The sequence below is a fragment of the Zasmidium cellare genome (assembly GCF_010093935.1).
Source record: "Zasmidium cellare ATCC 36951 unplaced genomic scaffold M409scaffold_4, whole genome shotgun sequence".
In the NCBI taxonomy this organism is placed as follows: domain Eukaryota; kingdom Fungi; phylum Ascomycota; class Dothideomycetes; order Mycosphaerellales; family Mycosphaerellaceae; genus Zasmidium; species Zasmidium cellare.
This window is the reverse complement of record NW_022986948.1, coordinates 906,114-919,173: the sequence shown is the minus strand read 5'-3', so window position 1 is coordinate 919,173 and position 13,060 is coordinate 906,114. Positions and strand designations below refer to the sequence as shown.

General features: G+C 54.3%; 7 protein-coding genes across 7 annotated transcripts; 3 read left to right on the top strand and 4 right to left on the bottom strand.

The window, feature by feature from the left end:
• Nucleotides 1-265: 265 nt before the first annotated feature.
• On the bottom strand, nucleotides 266-1,114 carry M409DRAFT_18204 (uncharacterized protein; the record flags this gene model as incomplete). The annotated part of the gene is made up of 2 exons (XM_033804402.1): nucleotides 266-1,000; nucleotides 1,049-1,114. The coding sequence occupies 2 exons, from the start codon at nucleotides 1,112-1,114 to the stop codon at nucleotides 266-268; spliced, it is 801 nt and encodes a 266-aa protein (XP_033672862.1).
• A 162-nt stretch (nucleotides 1,115-1,276) lies between these two features.
• Nucleotides 1,277-1,566, bottom strand: M409DRAFT_18203 (uncharacterized protein; the record flags this gene model as incomplete). The annotated part of the gene is made up of 2 exons (XM_033804401.1): nucleotides 1,277-1,408; nucleotides 1,462-1,566. 2 exons carry the CDS (start codon nucleotides 1,564-1,566, stop codon nucleotides 1,277-1,279), a joined length of 237 nt encoding a protein of 78 aa, XP_033672861.1.
• A 318-nt stretch (nucleotides 1,567-1,884) lies between these two features.
• Nucleotides 1,885-2,966, top strand: M409DRAFT_18202 (uncharacterized protein; the record flags this gene model as incomplete). The annotated part of the gene is made up of 3 exons (XM_033804400.1): nucleotides 1,885-1,961; nucleotides 2,025-2,053; nucleotides 2,113-2,966. 3 exons carry the CDS (start codon nucleotides 1,885-1,887, stop codon nucleotides 2,964-2,966), a joined length of 960 nt encoding a protein of 319 aa, XP_033672860.1.
• A 370-nt stretch (nucleotides 2,967-3,336) lies between these two features.
• On the top strand, nucleotides 3,337-4,768 carry M409DRAFT_50577 (uncharacterized protein; the record flags this gene model as incomplete). Its single annotated transcript, XM_033811566.1, has 4 exons — nucleotides 3,337-3,640; nucleotides 3,685-3,945; nucleotides 4,004-4,424; nucleotides 4,480-4,768. 4 exons carry the CDS (start codon nucleotides 3,337-3,339, stop codon nucleotides 4,766-4,768), a joined length of 1,275 nt encoding a protein of 424 aa, XP_033672859.1.
• A 783-nt stretch (nucleotides 4,769-5,551) lies between these two features.
• M409DRAFT_18200 (uncharacterized protein) lies at nucleotides 5,552-6,214 on the bottom strand (the record flags this gene model as incomplete). Its single annotated transcript, XM_033804399.1, has 1 exon — nucleotides 5,552-6,214. The coding sequence occupies one exon, from the start codon at nucleotides 6,212-6,214 to the stop codon at nucleotides 5,552-5,554; it is 663 nt and encodes a 220-aa protein (XP_033672858.1).
• A 364-nt stretch (nucleotides 6,215-6,578) lies between these two features.
• On the top strand, nucleotides 6,579-8,711 carry M409DRAFT_63493 (uncharacterized protein; the record flags this gene model as incomplete). The annotated part of the gene is made up of 2 exons (XM_033815628.1): nucleotides 6,579-6,692; nucleotides 6,732-8,711. The coding sequence occupies 2 exons, from the start codon at nucleotides 6,579-6,581 to the stop codon at nucleotides 8,709-8,711; spliced, it is 2,094 nt and encodes a 697-aa protein (XP_033672857.1).
• A 176-nt stretch (nucleotides 8,712-8,887) lies between these two features.
• M409DRAFT_63492 (uncharacterized protein) lies at nucleotides 8,888-10,636 on the bottom strand (the record flags this gene model as incomplete). The annotated part of the gene is made up of 2 exons (XM_033815627.1): nucleotides 8,888-10,159; nucleotides 10,355-10,636. The coding sequence occupies 2 exons, from the start codon at nucleotides 10,634-10,636 to the stop codon at nucleotides 8,888-8,890; spliced, it is 1,554 nt and encodes a 517-aa protein (XP_033672856.1).
• Nucleotides 10,637-13,060: the final 2,424 nt, after the last annotated feature.

Sequence of the window (13,060 nt, the reverse complement as noted above, 5' to 3'; positions counted from 1 at the left end):
ATCGTGTCATCATGAGTCGTTAGAATTGAGAGGCGTTGATGCACCACTCGAGCACGCGAGTTCGTCGTAGCAGGATGAGCTTGAAGCTGCCTGCCAAGGTGAAGTCAGAGATCGGCGCCACTTTCGGGAGCGAGTCTGGTCGAGGATAAGGAGAATAGCCAGACAGTTTGGAACTTGACCTTTTCAAATTTGATTGCATTACTTGAATGATCAAAGTCTAGTCTGCAACACATATTACAGACATGCTACCTGATATTTTCAATCTTCATTTCCTCGCTACCTCCATCGCTTGTCCAAACGTCATCCGAATGGCAGCAACATCATTCATGGTATTGACCATATTAAACCCCCGATCAGCGTACGACTTCGCCGATTCGCCTCCTACCGTGTATATCGCCGTCCATTTGCCTGCTGCTTGCGTGGCTTGATGTACGGCTTCAATGGCCTCCTCCAGCTTGGGAGGGTACTTTCCGATCGATTCAGCAGGATGACCGATCGAGTTCCCCAAGTCCACGGGCCCGATGAAGCACACATCGATTCCAGGCACTGCGGCGATGTCTTTGATCTGGTCCAGCGCAGATGCCGTTTCGATCTGGACGATGACTACGATGCTGGAGTTGGCCTCCCTGTAGTACTGTTGAAGAGAGATCTCCTTCGGATTCGAAACCTGCTCCGCGAACTTCTCCATCGCGAATGGTGATCCAAGGCCTCTATTGCCTTGAGGTGGGAACTTGCTGAACTTGACCACATTATTCGCGTCTTCGACGGTCTGAAGGAGAGGAACGATGATACCATGTGCACCAGCATCCAGTGCTCTTTTGATCATCCAATGCTGGCCATCTGCCACTCTGACCACGGGACTAACGCCGCAAGCAGCAATAGCAGCAACGCTCTGATGCATTTGATCATCGGAGATGTCACCGTGCTCGCAATCGACACAGATCCAGTCGATGTTCGGGGTTCGAGCGATTGCTCTACTTAGATTCGAGCCTGGAAGCATCTGCTACTTGTAAGCAGTTGTGCAGATGTTGGTGGAAGACATCCTTACCTGCCATCCTCCAAAGCTTGATTTCCCGCTCTTGAGAGCTTTTTGAAGTCTGTTAGCTGCTTGCATCGTTGGAAAAGTTCCAGATCAAACGATGTTGTCGCGAACACTGTCAGGTTGACATCTTCAGTTCCTCTGAGGGGCTCGGCATAGATCGGCCACAGCCCCGCCGTGAGCACAGTTCGAGCACGATTCGAGCTTGATGTTTGTCCTCTTGTCTAGAGTCTAGAGTCATGACTTCTCAACTTCGTCCATGGCCTTTTCAACCTCGGCTTCTGTGAGCCTGTGCTTCAATTTTCGAGCAGCAGCTGTTGTCTCGCCGCCATTGTTGCTCGCCAATGCTGCAGTCCGATCTACATGAACCTAAGCATGTTCATAAGTAACGGTCCAATCGAACAAAACTTTCTGATCCGTACCACTGGAATGTCAAACTCGTAGAGCGATTTCCACTTCGAGTTCTTCGGATCCAGAATGTCCACTTCGCGGTACTCGAAGTGTCTCCTGTCCCAAACACGGCTCATGGCCTCTTTCACAGGAACGCATAGTGAGCAATGGTCATGCGTGAACAGAGTGAGACGCAAAGGCAATTGTGCTAGGCGTGTGGTGGCCCTCATATCAACGTGAAAGAGGAGTGATTCAGGAGCTGGTGGTTGCTGTGAGTGAAGGAAAGTTGAAGCACAAGCCACATGCATGAGCCCCACGTGGGAAAACGTACGCCAAGACTCAGACATGGCAGGAAGGTTCTCGATTGTCTTCTGCGATCGCAAACTTCTACCCACATTTCCCTTGCTACGTTCGACAACCTGATACAATCATCGACGCATCGAGCGTGCGAGATCATGGCGCAAAAGTGCGTGCACAAGGGCTGTGGGAAGGTCTTCTCAGACCCAGACGAGCCATGTGTCTACCATCCGGGGTTGGTCTGCCCACCTTAATGAGCCGCGGAGTGCTACGAGTGCTAACATCAAGTCTCCCTTAGCCCGCCTGTGTTCCACGAAGGACAGAAAGGTTGGTCTGCCTCACAAAGGAAGTCGTGAGCTGAAGCAGCCATGCTGACATACGTTCAGGTTGGAAATGTTGTTCCAAACGTGTCCTCACCTTCGACGAGTTTATGAACATTCCGCCATGCACGACCGGCAAGCATAGCACCGTAGACGACACACCAGCTGAAGAGCCGAAGAAGATCAGCGATGAGGAAGTAGAAGCGAAGATCAAGGCCCAGCAAGAGAAGAAGGAACAGCTACCACCCGCCGTTGCGAGAGCGCCTCTAGCTGCGCAACCACCTCGAGCGTCGCCGAGCCCAGCACCACCAGAAGAAGAGGAAGATGATCCAAACACTCCTGTGCCGGATGGAGCGGCATGCAAGCGTAAGGCATGTGGTGCGACCTACAAAGCAGGCCCGAACCGGGACGAAGAGAAATGCACCCATCATCCTGGACAAGCGCTGTTCCACGAGGGAAGCAAGGGCTGGACCTGCTGTAAGCGGCGAGTGCTGGAGTTTGACGAGTTCATGAAGATACCAGGCTGCAAGACAACCACTCGTCATCTGTTCGTGGGCAAGAAGAAGGACGCGAATACTGAAGAGGACTTGAAGGAGGTACGGAACGATTTCTACCAGACAGCCACGACTGTGATCGCGTCGTTGTACCTCAAGAAGATCGACAACAATCGGTCGAAGGTCATATTTACCGACGATGGCAAGAAGGTTGACCTGGACTTGGTCACCACCGACAAGAAGAGGTACCAGACAGCCATGGAGCTGTTTGGGGCAATCAAACCAGCAGACAGCAAGTTCAAGATCATGGGCACCAAGCTGGAGCTCACCTTGGCCAAGGCAGACTCAGCGGGCTGGCCGGTGTTGAGGGCAGACGATCCTCACACAGGTGAAATCATCCAAGCTGGTAGGGCTGGCAGGGCGTAGAGCTGGCGACAGGGGTATGGTCCAACGACGACTTGAACGAATAATGCTGTATTAGCGTGGCGTTGGAGAAAGGTGTGATTATAGGGCAAGAGGACAGAATCGTGACTACGCATGAAAACCCGGCATAGGTTGGGGCAGGTGACACTGGGCAACCAAAGGCCGCGCAGCATTGCAACGTGGGTAATTGCGCGCTTCTGCCCAAGGTCAGTAGCTACATGCTCGCCGACATCAGGCACTTCGAAAATCGGAAGAACAAATACATCCATCACACACAACTCTCTCTTCACACTCGCTCCGTTCCCATCAATCAACCATCAAGATCACCTCAGCACTTTTCCAGACTGCTCTCACCAAGCCAAAGCACCAAGCCATGTGCTGCTACGACATCGTCCGTTTCATCTGCACAGGCGAGCAATCCACCCTCGTGGAAAGATGCCCCTTAGCAGGAAACTGCGTCGCACACGCCCGCCAAGTGCTGCACTCGACAGCAGTGTGCGACCAGTGCTCTGCAGCTTGGAGTATGAACGCTCTCAGCACCCACGAGTACGAATTCGCTGCGGCGACGGCGTCGACGGAGGAGTCGAATGGTTCCTCTGGATGGGAGTACTTTCCTCCTGTCGGCAGCGGGAATGGAAATGGGAACGTGCCTGCTCCAGACGCAGATGCCGTGGAAGGTGTCTTTCGCAGGGAGATCACGATGGCGATACTTCCGGGGCAGGGGCGGAGTCGAGCGGCGTCTTCTTTGGAGGTGGACGTTCAGCAGACGGTGACGGTCGTTCAGCAGTCGCAGCGTCCCAGGAGTCGAGCAGGTTCGAAAAAGCCAACAACGTTTTTGCCTCGTCGACACAGTTTTTGAGAGTAGGGATTTTTCGGTATCGAGCTGGGTATTTTCGTGCCAGCATGCCGACGGATGGGAGGCCTCCGAATCCTGCACTGCTCAGTGCTTGGGAGAGGCATGTTGCTTCATCGCTATCGGGAGGTGAGTCGTTCGTTGCAAATCAAAGAAAGGTCAAGACCCAAGACTGACAGCAGCATAGCCAGCACAGCCACCACGCGGAAGAAGTCCAAGAAACCGCGACTGATAAAGACACCCAAGTCTGAGAGAAAGGCCTACAGGACGGTGTTCGACGACGTTGGCCTCCTCGTCGAACGACCCACCTCGACACTGTGGTTCGAGCGAGGCGCTCTGGCGAAAGTGAGGGCGGAACAACAAATCGTCATACGCGCGACCAGGACGAACTTCATCTTCATCGACGCGGAAGGCGCTCAGCATGGGGTTATGGAAGATGAGGATATCGAATCCGAGACCTCGGAGGAGAACACAGAACCGGGAGAACCCAAAGAGGAAGAGGCGGAAGGGACCAGAACATCCAGACAAGACTCCGCCGCAGGTGCAATACCGATAGACTGGAACAATCCAGGGACCATCGATTTCAACGACGTCGCAACCCGGCGTGCGTGCGTTGCGGTTCTCATAGACTTCTTCAACAAGAAACGAAACCTCGTCCCTCAGTTGCTCTTCTGGCTTCACTAGTTGGAAGCCAGCGACATCCGCGACCAGTTTCCCCTACACAAATGCATGGTATGCGGGAAGATCGACTTCAAAGCCCGATGGGCACAGCACCGCGCCCAGTGCCTCAAGATCAACTTCCTACACCCGTTCAAAATCCAGCCAGGTGACCCGGAGAATGCGCTGCCATGGATCCGCGGCATCAGCACATTCCTCAGTCCACGGATTCCGCGACTCCCTGAGCCGCGACCTCAATATCTCTCGTGGACGGACGCTGTTGTCCTCAGGTTGATCTTTTGCATGCGCAGGCAGAGGCTTCTCGATCCTGTGGTGATGGGTTTGGTTGAGCTTTATGCAGACTATAATGTCCTCCGGATCATGGGCCGCGGAGAGGTCGGTTGTGGGCTCTGTCATCGGAAGGTGAAGACTCTCGAGTTCATGAAGCATAGGGACGAGTGCGCGGTAAGGAGGGACCAGGAACTCAACGATTGGACTATTAGAAGGACGGCGGGAGTATAGGTGAAAGGTCGTGGTGGATGGCAGAGGCCAATCGGCGTTGTTCTCTTTTTACTTGTGGGAGTGGCTGCGTGGTGTGTTGTTGATCATTCTCGATGCCAGTCTATAGGCTCATGTTGTACTCTTTTCGGGTGTATCAAAGCTCCAACTTTGCGAGCGATGCATTGCTCCGTTCGACTGCAACCACTTCACCCTCGAATCGATGCCTTGCTCCAAACTTTGGATTAATGTCAGCATTGAGAGCAAGGAGAATCTTGAAAGGAGCGGTGCCCTTCTTACCATATTGCAGTGTGACGGAGCCAATAGCACTCAAGTCCTCTTTCGGGTTGGCCAAGAGTGCGTGACACGGCAGCTGTAACTACCCACGCAAGTCATCCACCCTGACAGCGACTGAGATCTCCTTTCAATGCATATAGCATGTGCGTCTGGATTGCCACTCCAGATGAAGCCGCTCCCGGGAGGTCGTTGCCTCTCTCAAGTACACTGGTCTTCGCCCAGTTGTCGAAGGGCGGGTGGTGCCACCACCATAGTCGTTTTCATCAAAGAAGAGTCTGCGTGTTCAGCTCAACTTCTGCAGATAGCCCTGCTGAATCAAGCGCTCCACATCCCCTTGCCTGACATAGAACTGGCTGTTCTTCGTCAAAGTGATGGATCCATACTCGGTCTGAATCTCGCCAGCATCCTTCAACACCCTAACATCAATGAAGATGTCCTTGGGTGGCTCCAAGCTTCCAGTGAGGTCGATGTCGGTCCACTGGCCTTTGTACGCGGCAAGAAGATCACTGTACTGGTGGACAAACTGCTCCTCCTCGGCACTCAGACTACTCGAAGGACCATTCTGAGCTCCTGATTGCGAAGCGCCAGTCGAAGCCTGCGAGAGATCCGACACGTCGAGACCCTCCCAGCACATTTCTTCCAGCTTGTCGGTGCGGGTTTTGTGGTAGGCCAGAAGACAGCGTTTATTCCTTCGCATAGATACATGGTTCACGAAAATCGCACACGCTCTGGCTGGGTCTTCTGCTGGGTTGAAGGAGGATTTGATCTGGCTGCCATCGCTGGATTGTGTACTCGAGGAATTGTAAAGCGTGTTCGCGTCGCGTTCGAGATCTCGGACTTCCTTGGTGGCGGCGCGGACTGTGGTTGTCGCATATGGTGGGAGTTTGTCTAGGCCTTGGATGCGCTTCGCGTCGGTGACGAGTTTGTGGCCGTGCTCGCCGTACATGTTGTTGTCGCGAGTCTTGAGGTTTGAGTTGGCAAAACGCGTGCGTGCAGGGGTGAGGTGAGGTCGCGAGCTAGCCACGATTTTTGGCACAGTCTCGCTTCCTGCCAATTCACGAGTCGTCCTGTCACCAAACTCTTCTGCCCTTCACCACAACCAAGTGTCTCCCGATCAGTAGCCTAGTAAGGCGCATTGCCCAGCTCAGCAGCTGGATGGCATGTGATCTGGCTCAATTTGCTTGGAGCTCCTTCAGACAGCTCTCAACATTCATTGGCTAACAGACTAGGCAGAACATTGGACAAGGGATGTTGCCATACACTACATCTTGACCCTTCATCCCGAGTCTAATCGATGATATATACTCGCCATGGAGGGCGACGGCGAAGATCAGCTCAAGCGGAAGAAGAACTTCTTCGATAGCATTGGCTTGCCAAGCGACGATGATGAGACTCCCGATCCAGGCCGAACAGAAGCTCAATCTGTGTGGACGAAATTGACGATCAAGAAGCCGGTCGATAAGGCCATCGCATCGACTTCGTCAAGACCTCTTGCCCGATCTGTGTCCGACAGCAGAGTCAATGTTGGCGAACGCTTGATGCAAGAAGCCAACAAACCGCCTTCATCGAGTGAGCCACAGAACATTGTAGCGAAGGCAACCATCAACATGCAAAAAAAGCCTCCGACTAGTCTGCGCAAGACTGTCTCGGATGTCATTAGGCCCAAGGAGTCGATCCAAAATACTGGGAAACGGAAGCGCAGCGATCTCGTTCCAGCCGAGCAGCAACTGTTCGAAGGTCTGCACTTCTACTTCTTTCCCAACGATGACAGACATCCGGCGCGGCGACTGAGAATTGCAAAAGCCATGCAATTCGGAGCTGTCTGGGACAAGACCTGGAATTCCAACATCACGCATGTGGTCATGGACAAAGGCATGGACTACCGGCAACTCATAAAGTTCTTGAAGATGGAGAAGCTGCCAGAAAGCGTCATCGTCGTGTCTGAGGACTATGTTGCTCAGTCGATAACGTATCGAACGCTACTCGATCCAAAGCAAGCACGCTTTGCTGTCAAGGGCCTCGAGATGCCGTCTTTCAAGCAGGTCGAGTCAACGGAATCTGACACGTCTTTGCCATTAAAGCCGCCCACGAAGGATACCGTCGCTCGCCAGCCTGAGACTCCACCCGCAGAGGCTGTTGAGGTGGCTGCTACAGCGTTGGATAGAGTCTTCGAGAATCAGCAACTCGATGAAGAAGAGCCTGAACGCATACCAAACAGCTTCGAAGCAACTGAGAGCAACAAAGAGTTGGATGAAGCCATCAGAACGGCAAGAACGCTGAGGGATGTGCCGCTAGACGAAGAAGGCGAGAGCCGACCTGGGACGTCCGAAGGCCCAGACTCGGGTGATGAGGAGCAGGATACTGGTTTGAAGTTATTGAAGCAACGAAAAAGTAAATTCAACCGCCTCCAAGACAAATTCCAATGCATGGAGAAGCATACTGGAGATAAGTCAAACTCGCCGAATCAGGCGACCATCGACGTGTTACAGCAAATGGCCGACTACTATGGCCAGACTGGCGATGAGTGGCGAATCAGGGCTTACCGTAAATGCATCACGAGTCTGCGAAACTATCCTACCAAAATCACGACTCGGGAAGAAGCAGCCAAACTACCCAATGTCGGGCCCCGTCTCGCGGAAAAGATCGAAGAAATTGCGTTCACCAACCACCTGCGACGGCTCGACAACGCGAAAGCAGAACCCAGCGACCAAGTGCTGCAAACATTCATGCAAGTTTACGGCGCCGGAATCGTCCAGGCCAACCGGTGGGTCCGTGATGGCTACAGGACCCTCGACGAACTATTGCAAAAAGCAGACCTCACAGACAACCAACGCATCGGCATCTTGCACTACGAAGACTTCAACTCACGCATCCCGCGAGCTGAAGTCGCTCAGCACGGCACCATCGTCCGCAAATGCCTCCAAGCCATCGATCCCTCATTTGAGGTTATAGTCGGAGGCTCATACCGCCGTGGCTCTAAAGACTCCGGCGACATCGACTGCATCGTCACTCGACCCAACACGGACGCAGATCACCTGCGCAACGTCGTGCTCGGCCAGCTGGTGCCCCAATTGACCGCAAAAGGCTTCCTCGTGGCCAGTCTCGCCATCACGTCCAAAGACGACGGCAGTAAATGGCACGGAGCTTCCCGCCTCGCAGGCTCCAAGACCTGGCGACGACTGGACCTATTGCTGGTGCCTTCAGACGAACTGGGCGCGGCACTAATATATTTCACCGGCAACGACATATTCAACCGTAGTCTAAGGCTACTGGCGAGCTACAAGGGTATGCGATTGAACCAGCGTGGCTTGTATCGAGATGTCATAAGAGGGCCGAAGCGGGTGAAGGTGACGGAAGGGACGTTGGTGGAGGGGAGAGACGAGAAGAAGATTTTCGAGGCATTGGGGGTGCCTTGGCGGCCTCCTGAGCATCGGATTTGTTGATTGATGATGCACGAGGGGCTTGGTATCCTTGATGATACGTGAGATAACATATGTCCTTTTCAACCCTTCACTTTCCATGCCGACGTCGCTTCTAGCTTTAATGAAGATGCCGCTTGTTTCTCATCCATACCACACCCAATGTTGTACATGCACCGCCATCCCATCCCATCCCTTTCTCATGCCGCGATAAGACTATTCAAAAAAGTCGGATCCAAAACCCCATACCCATACGCCTTAAAAACATCCACAACCTCTCCCTCCCCTCCCGCCGGCCGAAATTTCCCCTCCGACCCCGACTGCCCCGTCGCCAGAATCCTTTTCACACCATCACAGACCCTCCTGAGCGACTGCAAAAGCGCCTCATGCCGCGGCGCAAGGGGGTCGTTCGACGGGGCGGAATTCGCGTGGTTCCAGAGCCCGTCGAGCACGACGTCGGGCTGGAGCATGGAGGCCAGAGCGCCGGCTTCCCAGCTGCTGGTGTTGGGGAGGGGTTTGGAGATGCGGGCCATGAGGACGAGGATTTCGAGCAGGTGGGCCCAGTCGACGATGGGGAGTTGGTGGAGGGTGGGCGGGGGGCGGGAGGTGAGGTTTTCGAGGTACTCTTTGATGGCGCAGGCGCATTGGATCAGGATGGGGTAGTCTGGGGTGTCGCTGAGGCGGAGGAGGCGGTGGTAGATGTGGATCTGGGCGGCTTCGAAGGCGAGGGAGCTGGCGAGGGAGGAGTGTTCGCGTTTGAGGGCTTTGAGGCGTTGGCTGGTGGCTTTGGTTTGGAGGTCGACGTAGGGGAGAGGGTTAGCGTATTGGGAGGCGATGTCGTGGCGGATGCTTTCTTCCATTTCGTCCAAGGCGTGGGCGAGTTCGAGGATGGGTACGAGGGAGCGGTCGGAGGAGAGGGTGCCGGATATGGCTGCGTTTTCGGCGCATGTGCGTAGATTACGGGTCCAGCGCAGTGGGCTTGGCTTGTCGAACCCTGCGGCAGAGAGGCTGCTGCAGAGGTAGTAGCAGCCTACGAATGCTCGGTCTCTCTCTAGTGCGCTGGGAGGATCCATGGGATCCAGTCTCGGTCGGTATAGTCCCAAGTCTGCTGCTAGACCGGCTAGCAAGTAGAGTTGGTGGTATACCTGAGGCTGTGTCATGTAATGATGGTGCCAGGCCAAGTACACCAGCAGGCCTGTGAGAAGGTCCATGCTTCGCTCGCTGCCGAGGATGACTTTTGGTGAGAGAGCATACTGAAAGGCCTGGCTGAGCCTCTCTTGCAGTTCTGGGTACGCAGCCGAAGCGACTGTGCATATCGCGAGCGTCAGAAGGGGTCTTTGAGCCACCATGGAAATGATGTCGGCGCCAGGTGATAGCTCAATGAAGGGGAAGTGAGGCGTGAGCTGTCGGAAGATGGTGAATGAACTGCTGACGAAGTTGAAGTCGACGCCATGTAGGAGCTCTTCGAGTGCCTGTGAGACATTGTGAATTAGTAAAGTAGAGCAGAGTTGATGAAGAGACGGAGGCTGAAATCCCCAATATCTCCCTGCACCATCGCAAGCCGTCGACTCCATCGACAGAGCTACGATAGTTCGAGCTACTAATATGCGACGAAGATAGGCTTCCAGGAGGGATCTAAACGAGAAACGAGAACAACCACAACTTACCAGGATATTGCCAAGGCCCTGACGAAAGAGTTGTACAAATGACTTGCTATCGACATGGGACAAGTCATGACGCCCCAGGAGAAAGTTTCTCTCCGCTGCCCCTTTGTCCGCCTGTTTGTGTCGAGCTGCGTCAAACTGTGGAGGAGGACCTGCTGTCGAGGATGAGGAGGGCCCGGCGAATTCCAGCAGCGACATGCCATGTTGCTCCGTTTCCAGCCCGACGGCACTTTCTGTTCGTCGCTTTCGAGGCTTGGGTACTGCAGGAACGCAGTCCCTATCCATACGATTACATCTGCATGCGCGTGGTCAGTCGATGGCAGTCATTGGCTCGGCAAAAGGTCGAGTGAGATACAACGCAGGACGTATCTGCGAAGGCTGCAAGGCACCAAGCTCACGATCAACGCGATAGGGAGCTCGAAACGCGTGGGTGGAAGGAAGATGGTCCTTCGAATTTAGGCTGGGCCGTCAAGGGACGAGGCTGGCATGTGATGATGTCGGGTAGCGTCAACCGTGCCCGGGCGTTGTCGAGCGTTTAGGTGCAACTCAATATCCGAACGAATGGCCTTGAACTCCAATCACGCCTGCAGCGAACTACACTCACCTCTCGCACTTGCCATTGGGGGTCGATATGCACTACATGCGGGCGTGTTAGTGTATGGAGCTGTATGTGTACGGCGAGCAGGGCGCGTCATCTGCACCTTCATCTTGAGAGCGGCGCATCCTTGACAGGCCGAGTTCCTGGGCTGGCGTTTTCTTTTGAGTTCGTGGCTATCTGGCGTGCTGGTCTGCGGCGCGGTCGTCGCCTCTGCCGGCGACTGGGGAATGCTTGTCCCCTCCATGGCTCTGGTTTCCATTCGACGCGGTGTCAGAGAGGACTGGAGAGAACAAGTCGCTGTCGTCAGGCCGATGAGAGTCGGGAACGGCTGGCCCGGGTTCGCGCGGCTCTTCGTGTCCGCGATCCGTCTACTCCGTGCACTCACGCCTAAACGACCATCGCAGAGTGTCGCGCTGCGACACACGCGCGTCAGAAGTCGTCGCCCGGGTAATGGCGAGTAGCCGGGATGCTATGCCACGAGAGCAATCGATCGCAGATGTCGCGTGAGCTGCACACGTGGGAAGTAGGATGCTGTGGCAGTGGGATGATGTTGTTCCTGCTGCGGAGGAGGCTGTCGAATGGTTGATTTGCGATCCCAGAAGTGAGATCGCTTCCTGCCTTTATTGTAGAATTCTTGCCTCCCGCACGGGCCACAGCCATACCACCTCGTGTGGGAGCTCACTGTGGTTTTGAGGACTTTTCTGGCTGGCCGAGGCGTGGCCGTCGTAGGAAGGCGCGTGACATGTGTGGCAAAGCACAGGCAAACATCTAAGCCACATTCCGACCACAGCAAAGACGTGTGGAGAACATCCCTACACACCTGCGCAAAATTCGGGTAAGACAGCAATGGGGGTCGTATTCGACTGATCGAGAAATGGTCTGACGTGGATTCCTTGATATAGCGGTGCGCATCATGGCACAATGGCAGAGCGCTGTGGAATTGACATTGTTATGTTCACGAGGCGAAAGCAACACCAGAGCATAGAGGATGCGGTGTTGTACAGAGTACGTGCTCCTCCAATGCACCAGAGTGAGCGAGACGAAGAGCCGTCCAACTTCTTGAGGACGAGAGAAGGCGTGTATGACTGCCTACAGCCTTTCGAGACACCCAGTCGAATCTGCAGACGTTCAACAGCATGCCAAGCCGATGTTTGATTCTCTCCGGGACCAAGATGATGGGAATCATCCACGCAACGCCTGTATTCTTCTCACTCTCAACTGCGGTCACTTGACCAGAGTAGGTGATGAGTAAAGGCGCCGTACCGACCGTGAACAGGCGCAACTTCACACCTGGACTGATACGACTTCTCTTACCTATGTGGGCAACATCCGCCGCTCGCTTCCTTAGGGATGCTTCACATGGCTAAGCTTCAACAGCTGAGCGCTAAGGATTCTTCTATTCGCGGGAGGAGACCGAGTGTTGCTCCTACGTAGACGTAGACTGCAGCGGTAAATCCGGAAGACATAGCATCTATGTTCTGGAACACTGCTTGAGGAATGGGGACTCGCTCCAAGCATAATGTCCTCTTCCAGAGATCATTCAATAGCTGAGATTGCTAATGCCACAGTCGAATCGTTGTCTCTTGTCACGTCTCGCGCTTCAAGGCCGGCGCGGGCCCTTTCGACAGGATGAAGTTGACAGGCCGACTATAGCCGTCTTGGGGGTTCTCATCTGGTCGGAGACGACAGTTGATCTGCTTCGTATGGCTGTTGGAAGCCTTGAACGGTAGCATCGCCGTTCAAATGCCAACTCCGTGCGAGAGACACGATTCATAGGCCAACATTCGCTCCTCACAACTCGCGAAAGAACCATGCAACTCATATGTTCTCGCGGATATTACCAGAGCCAGCAATGTCCGCGAGGAATGAAGTCCTTGAGGTCATTAGTGCAGGAAGTTGTAAAGACTGCTTGGAGGCCGACTTTACGGCGAGCGGGTACTCGGCGTTGAACTCCTGTCCCATCAAGCAGCACAGACAAGAGGCAACTCGAGCGTTCGGCATCTCGTATACTCCATGTTGACAGTGCTGACTGGCCGTTGCAGATTGTTTGATGAATGCTGTTCGGCGTCGCTGATAAACTCCAGTCTTCTCGGCCGGTACGGCGTGCAACC